This window comes from Carlito syrichta, unplaced genomic scaffold (genome assembly GCF_000164805.1).
Source record: "Carlito syrichta isolate Samal-C Ts95f unplaced genomic scaffold, Tarsius_syrichta-2.0.1 Scaffold270090, whole genome shotgun sequence".
Classification (NCBI taxonomy): Eukaryota; Metazoa; Chordata; class Mammalia; order Primates; family Tarsiidae; genus Carlito; species Carlito syrichta.
The window spans coordinates 17,075-27,262 of record NW_007214186.1 but is presented as its reverse complement, the minus strand read 5'-3'; the positions used below and the strand labels follow the sequence as shown (position 1 = coordinate 27,262).

The window sequence follows — 10,188 nt, the reverse complement described above, 5'->3', positions numbered from 1 at the left end:
ACTGCATGCCAACACGAATCAGGCATTTTTAGCAACTCCATACATATCCTATGCACTTTAAAAAAGATTTGTTGAATTAATAGTAGCTATTTATTTTCTTAATCATTTACCAACTCATTCATCCTATAATGGGTGCCATCAATAGATTTTTTTTGAATGTGGGGTACAATTCCGGGCTAGGGATACAAATGGTCATTATGCAGGTCCCCTTTTTGGGATCACTGAGTATTATAGGTTTCGATTTCATCTTCCTTTAAAGTATTCTGTATTTTAGTTTTTATACTATATTGGGAAGATGGCTGCTTTTGTTATTACTCTGTAGTTTTTCATTCAACCTTTTTGTTTTCATTGTTATTCTGTGAAATACCATAATTGAAATTGTTTGCCATTTTAAAGGCACATCTTGTATTACATGATACACTTTGTTCCCATTTAGCCATTCAATCTATAGAAACCTATGCCAAAAAACACACATGCAACTATGATTTAGGAAAACGTTGACTGACAATTTTTAACCCGGTCCATAACTTTTTATTTTTAAAGAAGAATTTGAGAATTTTCTTTTCTTTTTTTTTGAGTTGGAGTCTCACTCTGTCGCCCAGACTGGAGGGCAGTGGCATGTTCCCGGCCACCGCAGCTTTGACCCGCTGGGCTCCAATGATCCTTCAGCCTCAACCTTCCAAGTAGCCGGAACTACAGGCGTGCACTACCACACCCAGCTAATTTTTTATTTATTGTAGAGACAAGGTCTCGCCAAGTTGCCCAAGTGGGTCTCGAACCTGCGGGCTCAGGCAATCCACTTGCCTTGGCCTCCCAAAGTGCTGGGATTACAAGCTGAGCCACCGAGCCTGGCCGAATTTGAGAATTTAAAAATAAGTAATATGACAGGTGCAGTGGCTCACACCTGTAATCCCAGCACTTTGGGAGGCCAAAATGGGAGGATCGCATGCTTGAGCCCAGGAGTTCAAGATCAGCCTAGGCAACATCATGAGACCCTGTCTCTACAAAGATAAAAATAAAAAGATAAAAAAAATCAGTAGATGTGTTGGCACATGCCTGTTGTCCCAGCTACTCTGGATGCCAAGGTGGAAGGATCACCTGAGCTCAGAAGTCAAGGCTGTGGTAAGCCATGATTGTTTCACTGCACTCTAGTCTGGGTGACAGAGTGAGACTCCATCTAAAAAATTTTTCCTCTTAAAATAAGTAATGGATCAATAAAAAAAATACATTCATGTGAGACAGAATTTAAAAGGTAGGAGAAAGTTTACCATAAAAACATTTTCCTGCCATCTGTGTCCAAGCAACCTACTCTACCCATCAGGGACAGTGACTGTCCTCAGTGTCTTGTGTGATCATCAGAGATAGTCTACTCTATTTGTCAAAAATAGTATACACTATTTACATAATTTTAATTACATCAACAAAGGCATACTAGATACACTATTCTGAACATTTAAAACTGTTTGTTACATATCTTAGAAACCATTTCAATATCTATAGATAGGCCAGGCTGTTCTTTATAGATAGATGACATAATATTCCATATTATGAATGTGACAAAACTCACTTAGTCAGTCCCTCACTGATTTTAACTTAGGTTGCTTCCAAGTCTTTTGATCACCAAATATTTGCTTTAAGTTAGTTAAACCAACCTATTCCCTATATTTCTTCCTGAAAGAGTATTCTCTATATTTTCTTCTGAAAAAGTACTATTTATTTTGTGATACTATGTTTTTATTGCCTATTAGTATAGTGTCAGAAGGCAATAAATAACTATATCCATTCTTCTTTTTTTTTTTTTTTTTTTGAGTTGGAGTCTCACTCTGTTGCCCAGACTGGAGTGCAGTGGCCGCTCCTGGCCACTGCAGCCCCGACCTGCTGGGCTCCGGCGATCCTTCTGCCTCAGCCTTCCGAGTAGCCAGAATTACAGGCGCGTGCTACCACGCCCAGCTAATTTTTTGATTTATTATAGAGATGAGGTCTCGCCTGCCCAGGCAGTTTTTGAACCCGCGGGCTCAGGTAATCCACTCACCTCAGCCTCCCAAAGGTGCGGGATTACAGGTTGAGCCACCGAGCCAGCTCCATCCTTCTTTATGATTCAAATTTTCTAGCCCACACCAAATGGGTTCACTGTTTCTGTTGTTGACAACTCATGGAAGAGCAGTGGCCTTGGTGTTAGAAGACCCAGGTCTGTGTCCTCATGCTGCCAGGACTTTGAGTAAGTCTATGAACCTTTCTCTTTGAGCATTAAAATTTTTGTCTTAAAATTGAGATGTAAGCTTTGTTTTTCCAAGTCTGAGTTAAGGATTAATGGAGGTGATCTGTGATTTAAAAAAAAAAAAAACATGTCTCATAATAAGGGGCAAGGACATCCTTTATCCCATTGAGTCTGTCTTTGGGGGACATCCACATGGGACAGCCACAAGACTATTCTGGAATCAGACCATGTTATACCATCCCCTGTTGTCATCCCCTTCTCTCTCCCACCCCAGCAGACCTGTCAGGTGTGGGCAGAAGGCTCCTCCCTTAGCTATAGGCTCCTTGAGAATATTCTAGACTTCCTCAGATCTGCTGCCATCTGTTTTCCTTCTTTCAGAATTGTGTTGCTGCCTCTCCCTTGCCAATATTCCCCTCTGACTTACAGAGATAGGGACATGACCTTTTCCCCTCTTGGTCTGAGAGGACCCTGCTACTCTCGTGGACGCGCCTGGGTCTGAGGTCTGGCTAACTTGAACCTGGTCCCCCTGACATCCAGGAGCTCTGCCGGTATCACTTCCTCATTAGATCAACTCTGAAACCAGGTGAAAGATCAAATATCTATTATTTAGAACGTCAGACACCAAATAATAAGCCCAGAAGACTGGGCAGTCATGACTCATTGCCTAGAGGAAAATGGGGTGCAGAGTGCTTTGAACTTCTTTCATTGTTATTAGATCCCTTGGAGAATCCCAGATTGTAAAAAAAAAATGATACAGTTTCTAGATTGCTATGAAATGCTTATGGGAAATGGAGGGGCAAGGCATTCCAGAGACCCAATTATAGAGTCTCTAAGACCAAAACCTACGTACTCAGATGTTAAATGCTTAACTGGCATAGTGTTTTTTTCTCTCCCCTGCTACTCGCGAGAACCTGGTGGACCATCTCTGGGCCAACCACACCCTAAGGTTCAGCTCTGCTTACTCTTCTCTCCAGCTGCCCCCGCAGCCCTTCGATCTTGCTCTTTGATGTTCTGCAGGCCTGCCACTCCCAAGCACAGGATGAGGGGGGAGAATGTCACCAAGGTGAGCACGTTCCTCCTGGTGGGCTTCCCCATGGCCCCTGGGCTGCAGTACATGCTCTTCCTCCTCTTCCTGCTCACCTACCTTTTTGTGCTGGTGGAGAACCTGGCCATCATCTTCACCATCTGGAACAGCACCTCCCTCCACAGACCCATGTACTACTTTCTGGGCATCATGTCTTCCTTGGAGATCTGGTATGTATGTGGCATCATCCCCAAGATGCTGGACGGCATCCTCCTCCAGAGGACACGCATCTCTTTTGTTGGGTGCATGACTCAGCTCTACTTCTTCAGCTCCCTGGTGTTCACTGAGTGTGTGCTCCTGGCCTCCATGGCCTATGACCGCTATGTGGCCATTTGCCACCCACTGCACTACCACGTCATTATGACCACAAGACTGTGTGTTCAGCTGGTGGTCCTCTCCTTTGTGAGTGGCTTCTCCATCTCCGTGATCAAAGTCTACTTTATCTCCAGTGCCATGTTCTGTGGCTCCAACATCTTGAACCACTTCTTCTGTGACATTTCCCCCATCCTCAAGCTGGCCTGCACAGACTTCTCCACTGCAGAGCTGGTGGATTTCATCCTGGCCTTCATCAGCCTAGTGTTCCCACTGCTGGCCACTGTGCTGTCCTATGGACACATCACCCTGGCTGTCCTGCACATCCCCTCAGCCGCCAGCCGCTGGAGAGCCTTTTCCACCTGCACCTCCCACCTCACTGTGGTCACCATCTTCTATACAGCCTTGCTGTTCATGTATGTTTGACCTCAGGCCATTGATACATGGAGCTCCAATAAGCTCATCTCTGTTTTGTACACTGTCCTCACCCCCATCTTAAACCCCTTGATTTACTGCCTGAGGAACAAGGAATTCAAAGATGCCTTGAAAAAGGTTTTGGGCTTGGGTCAAACTCCACCATAAAGGGAATGCCTTCTACTCTTCCAGAACATCATCTCAGAGTATATAGTCTCTCTGATTAGATTATTTGTTATAATGGAAACTCTTTGCACTGTTGTAATGCTGCATTTGTTTTTGTTGTTTGTTTGTTTTGAGTTGAAGTCTCACTCCATCACCCAGGCTGGAGTGCAGTGGCATGCTCACAGCCACCCCAGCAACGACCTGCTGGGCTCAGGCTATCCTTTCACCTCAGCCTTCCAAGTAGCTACCACGCCCGGCTAATATTGTGATTTATTGTAGAGATGAGGTCCCACCAAGTTGCCCAGGCTGTTCTCGAACCTGTGGGCTTAGGCAATCTGCTCACCTCAGAATTTCTTCCACATCTGTTTTTCACTGGTGTTATAATACCATTATTTTCTCCATTTTATATATGAGTAAAGTAGTACTTAGTAACATTCAATACATTGCTCTCACCTCTAGAATTATTCATATTTCAAAAAGCAACAAAACATGTCAGGACATCTGAGATCTTAAAGTCCTCCAAAACTGCAGTGTGTTAAGGTACTGAAACATTGAACTCTTGGGCAAAAATGAGCTCTAAGTGTCCCCAAAACAAAGTGTATCTGGGAAATGTAAGGGCCCATAGACTTCTGTTTTATACAAGCAAGGCAAGTTCTTTGACAGTCCTGAGTAGATACCTGTCTCTGCTTTTCTCCTACATAAACCCCACCCCTTGCCCAATCAACTGCTGAGAAAATAAAAAGTGCTTTATCGCGGTGTGACTCAATCTTGACAGAACCAGAATATGTGCAGACCCTGGGCATGTGGGGACCACCTCCGTCCTAGTCAATGTTGGACTCGGCAGCTTAGCATGATGCCTGGTATCCCATGGTAGACAGCGTGAACTTTATCTAGCAAATAATGGTGAGCTGAGGGCATGTTCAGATTCCTACCTTAGACAGCCCACTTGGTAAGTGTGTGAGAGATGGGCAGGGACTCAGAAGGAGGCAAGGAGGTCATGGAGGAGGCTGCTGGAATTGTCCGGTGAGGGATGAGCACTGCTTAGGCTGAGAGGTGGATGCAGGCAGGGGTAGGAGGGAGTGGTCAGGGCCCATTTGAGAGAAGTATCTGGATGTTCATTAGCATCTGGAATTTAGGTAGGATAAAGAAGGAATTGAGGAGCATTTCCAGATTTATGTTTGGGGGCCCAAAAGGACAGCAGAGATGAGCATTGTTAGATGAGCAAAAGACCATTGAAGGGAAGCTGATGAATTGGTTTGGTTCCTACTGACTTGGAGACCCTCTGGGAGTTTTTACAAATTGAGTCTGATTTTACATTAGGCAGAGGGGATAATCCTTATCAAATGGGTTAGACTTGAGTCCAGCAAAAAATTGTGCTGAAGCCAGGAAGAAAATGGGAATGCATGGAGCAGTAGGATCAGGGTTATGAGGAGGTTTGTGGTGTTTGGATTAAAGGATTGGGTTGACTTTTGGGATCACAAATTTAGTGCCAGCTTTATAATGGGCATGAGCAGGTTGGCAGGTCAAGCTGAGGTTCATCCAAGCACTTACTATGCCTAGACACTAATCTGGACACTTGAGGTAAATAATGAACAAAATAGTTAAAAATCACAGCCCTCATGCAGTTTGCACTTTATTAGGTAAGAGAGAAATACACAAATAAATAAGTAAAATACTCAAAGTCATATTCAGGGGTACATGCTAAGAAAAAATATATAATAGCTGTAGTTGACTGCAAAATGGCCCCCAAAATATATGATCATGTCAAATCTCTGGAACCTGTGAATGCAACTTTATTTTTAAAAAGGGTCTTAGCAGATATAATTAAAGGAAGAGTCTGGAGATGGAGAGATCATTGTGGATTATCCAGGTGGGCCCTAAATGCAATAGCAAGTGTCCTTATAAGAGACACACAGGAAGACTTCTGGTTCCAAAATGTGGCATAGAAGTAAGCTGGTTTTACTCCCTACTCCTCTGCTACAGGAAATACAAACCAAATATATAGTGCCAGGATTATCACCAGCAATATCCCAGAACTCAAATGTGAAGAAGAGATAATTCCCAGGGTCATACAGAAGTGAAAAAACTCCAAAAGAATCAGACTTCCATATTCGCAGTGCCTCTGTCCCAGTATGGCTGGCACTAAGCACTTGGAAAATCTCCCCTAACTCACAGTTTCTACAGTGGAAAAAGGGAGATCAAAGTAGATAATCAGCTTCCTCAATAACCTGGTTTCTCTGGCAGGAGATCTAGTCCAGCCTCAATTCATAGGAAGTAATACAAGTGCCTGAAGGAAGAAACCTCCCTGAGGACAACCAGATTCAAAGGAGGGCGGTGAGACTACCATCCCCGGCACTGGAAATTCTGTCTTGTAATTTGGCCAAAGGAGACACAAAATCAGAGTGGTTGTTCAGCAGCACCACACTGTAGAAGATTTGTTCCACCTGCCACTTGGGCAATTCCTAGCCAGTCTTCCCACACTACTGGAATGTCCTTTCTGGGACCTCCATCATTCTGGATGGGTGGCACTCTGATTGTTTGCTATAACCAAGACAAACCTGGGCTTAAGACATCATCTAGAGAGTTCTAGGAAGATGGCGGTGTAGCCAGTCAGACTGCCTGAGTTCCTGTGTGAGTGAGAGTATGAAATAATTTGTGTGCATGTCTGTGTGTAAGTGGGTATGTGAGTGACTGACTGAGTGGAGACTCAGGAGCAAGTGGCCAGGGTTTTCCTGGTGAAGCAGCTGGTGCTGCAGCTGCTCTGCTTGGACCCTACCACTTCCTGGAGTGCAGAATATGAGCACCATTTTCTAAAATCAACAAAGCTTCTCCTGGGAAGAAGCTGCAGGAGCAACTGCCACTCCCACCACTGCAGTGCCAGGCTGGTCACTGGCAGTGAGGACCATGGAGGGAGCACAGTGAAGGAGCCAGAGGCAGAGTTCAGAAGAAGCAGTTGGGAGAGGCCACCCTGAACCTGAACTCACTGCCACCACCTCCAGCACCAGGTTAGGCTACAAGACCCTGCCACCAGGACTTGAGATCCAGACACTGTGGTACTTGCTGGGGAGGGAGCTCTCTTTCCTCCCATTTGGCAGGAACAGCAGTCTATGGAGAAACTGAGCAGATACTCTGCCTGGGCAGAGAAGTGTTCCAGGGTGGCTTCCAAGAAACAGCAGACCTGCACCTTAAGACCAGAAGGTGATCTCTGCATTGCTTTGGGACTGCTCTCCACAAACTCAATGAGCATTACCCCCAGTGCACAAGCCCTGGTGGGTAAAGTAGATGTGGAGCCCCAGAAAATGCATACAGTGGATCTGACTGAGAAGGAGGATGGTAAGTGTCTAGCTGACTCCCCCACACCCCTAGCAATGAGCGAAAGAGATCAAGAAGCGGGGGTAGAGGTTGAAGGCCTCATTCCCCCACTGCAAACTGAATGCCATGGGAGCTTTGACCACACTGGGAGAAGAAGGAAAGGGGAGAGAGCCCAGAAGGTGCTGAGTCTGGTTACCCATCTTTCCTCCCATGGACTCATGCTGGTTATCAACTGCAGATAGCAGGGGCTGAAGAGTCTAACATCTAAAAACTCGAAAGTGCAGAGGGAACCTGCAGTAACGGGCTTGCAGTCACAGAATTCACCACAAAAGGGAGTTTCTCCCCCACCAGAGAGATATATCAAAGCTGAGAAATCTCGACCCGCGGATTTCTGGTGTCTTGGGTTGTTTGTTGTGTGTTTTGTTTTGTTTTCTCTTTTTGTTGTTGTTTATTTGTTTGTCCCATTTGTTTGCTTTGTTTGTCTGTTTGTTGGTTGGTTTTCTCTTTTCTTTCCACCTTCTTTTTCTCTCTCTTTGCTCTTTTTGGGTTTTCCCCCCCCTTTCTTCTTCTTTCCTTTTTCCTCTCCTTCTTCCCTCTTTTTTCTCTCTTATACCCTATCTTGGACTCAAGGGCTACACAAGCATACCCATGGGAGGATCATATTGTGTGGAGACAAACAGAGGACTCCAGTTGGCCCATTCACCAGATAGGAAGCATTGTGATCCAACAGTAGGCTCTGAGTCTTGTATCTCCCACCACTTAGTAAGTGCTCAAAATTATAAAGGCATAGCACAACACCCCACCCCAGGCCTATTTCATAATCGAACAAACCTGGAACCCCAGCTCAGGGAAGGACAGAAAGTAGAGCAAATATCAGAAGTGATTGTTTCTCTATTGCCCAGTGAGCAACAAAATTAAAAAGAAAGATAAGAGAACTGCTGCAAATAAAGAAAAACCAATGAAAAATCACTAGTAGCCTTCAGAGCCCCAACTAAGGGTCAGTGTCTGAAAGAACAGTTACTGGAGCACAAATAATGGCTATCTTCGAGAACAACAGTACCCAGAAGGTACTTACAGAGATCAGAATTATTGAATAGGATGAATACAAATCAAGAAATGCAAGGACTAAAACTAAATGATATTGCAAAGGAGTTAAACAGACTCAAGAAAACTTTTTAAGAAATAACAGACATAAAGTACTCCATCCAAGAAATAAATAAATTGACAAGCATGGGAAACAAAATTGACCAAGCAGAAGAAAGAATCTCAGAGCTGGAAGACCAAAATATGGAATTAACACAATCTATTGAAAATATAGGAAAAAAACTTAAGAAGAAACTCTCCAAAAGATGTACAATTTTATTAAGAAACCAAACCTACATCTGATCAAAATGCCTGGAGTAGAAAGAGAAATGAAAAACCCTTTAAATAAACATTCCATAAAGTCATTCAAGAAAACTTTCATCATCTGGCCAGAGAGACGACTATGCAAGCACACGAAATTTTCAGAGACCCTCTGTATGACATCTTATGAGACGATCAACCCTTAGACCCATAGTAATTTACCTACACAAATTAGGCAAAAAAGAAAAAATCCAAAAGGCAGCAAGAGAAAAAAGTCAGACTACCTACTGGGGAAGACCAATCAGAATCACTGCAGACTTATCTACAAAAACACTACAGTCCAGAAGGGATTGGACCCCAATCTTTAATGTTCTCAAAGATAAATAATCGGTCTGAACATGAATGGACTCAATGCACCACTGAGAAGACATAGAATGGCAAACTGGATAAAAGAGCATGACCTAACAATACACTCCCTCAGGAAACACATCTCACTACAAAGGACACTCTCAGACTCAAAGTTAAAGAATGGAAAACAAATTGTCTGGTGAACGGAACACAAAAGAAGGCAGGAGCTGCAATCTTACTATCAGACAAAACAACCTTTAAGCTATCAAAAATTTAAAAAGATATGGAAGGATATTTTATAATTATATATATAATGTCATCAACAAGAAATATCCATTCTAAATATTTTATAATGTCATCAACAAGAAATATCCATTCTAAATATATATGCACCCAACACAGGAGCACCAACTGTTATAAAGCAGCTATTAAGTAAACTAAAGGAAGATATTGACCCTAACACTATCATAGCTGGGGACTTAAACACCTCACTAACAACCTTAGATAGATATTGAGGCAAAAAATCAGCAAGGCGATCTGGAACCTTAACTTGATGCTTGACCAAATGGACTTAATAGATATCTACAGAACACTCCATCCAACAACCATGGAATTCTACACATTCTACTCATCACCACAAGGAACATACTGCAAGATCAACAATATCCTCAGCCATAAATCAAGCATAAACAAATTTCACAAGATTGAAATAATGCCATTCATCTTCTTAGACCACAGTGGAATAAAAAATAAATGTCACCACCAACAAAATTTCCCCCAAATTCACAAAGACATGGACACTAAAGAGCATGGTGATGACAAACTCCAGGGTCAACACAGAAATTAAAATGTTCCTGGAAACAAATTAAAATAAAGACATATCTTCTTACCAAAACCTCTGGGGTGCCATGAAAGCAATACTAAAAGAGGGAACTTATTTATAACTCTGTGAACACACACCAAGAAAATAGATCTCAAATTAACAGCCTAA

At 43.2% G+C, this 10,188-nt stretch overlaps 1 protein-coding gene across 1 annotated transcript; it reads left to right on the top strand.

Annotated features, from left to right (window-relative positions):
- The first annotated feature begins 3,257 nt into the window (after positions 1–3,257).
- Positions 3,258–4,255, top strand: LOC103254106 (olfactory receptor 6B2). Its single transcript, XM_008052261.2, is given in 2 exon segments — positions 3,258–4,178; positions 4,181–4,255. Coding segments are annotated over 2 exon segments (996 nt in total).
- Positions 4,256–10,188: the final 5,933 nt, after the last annotated feature.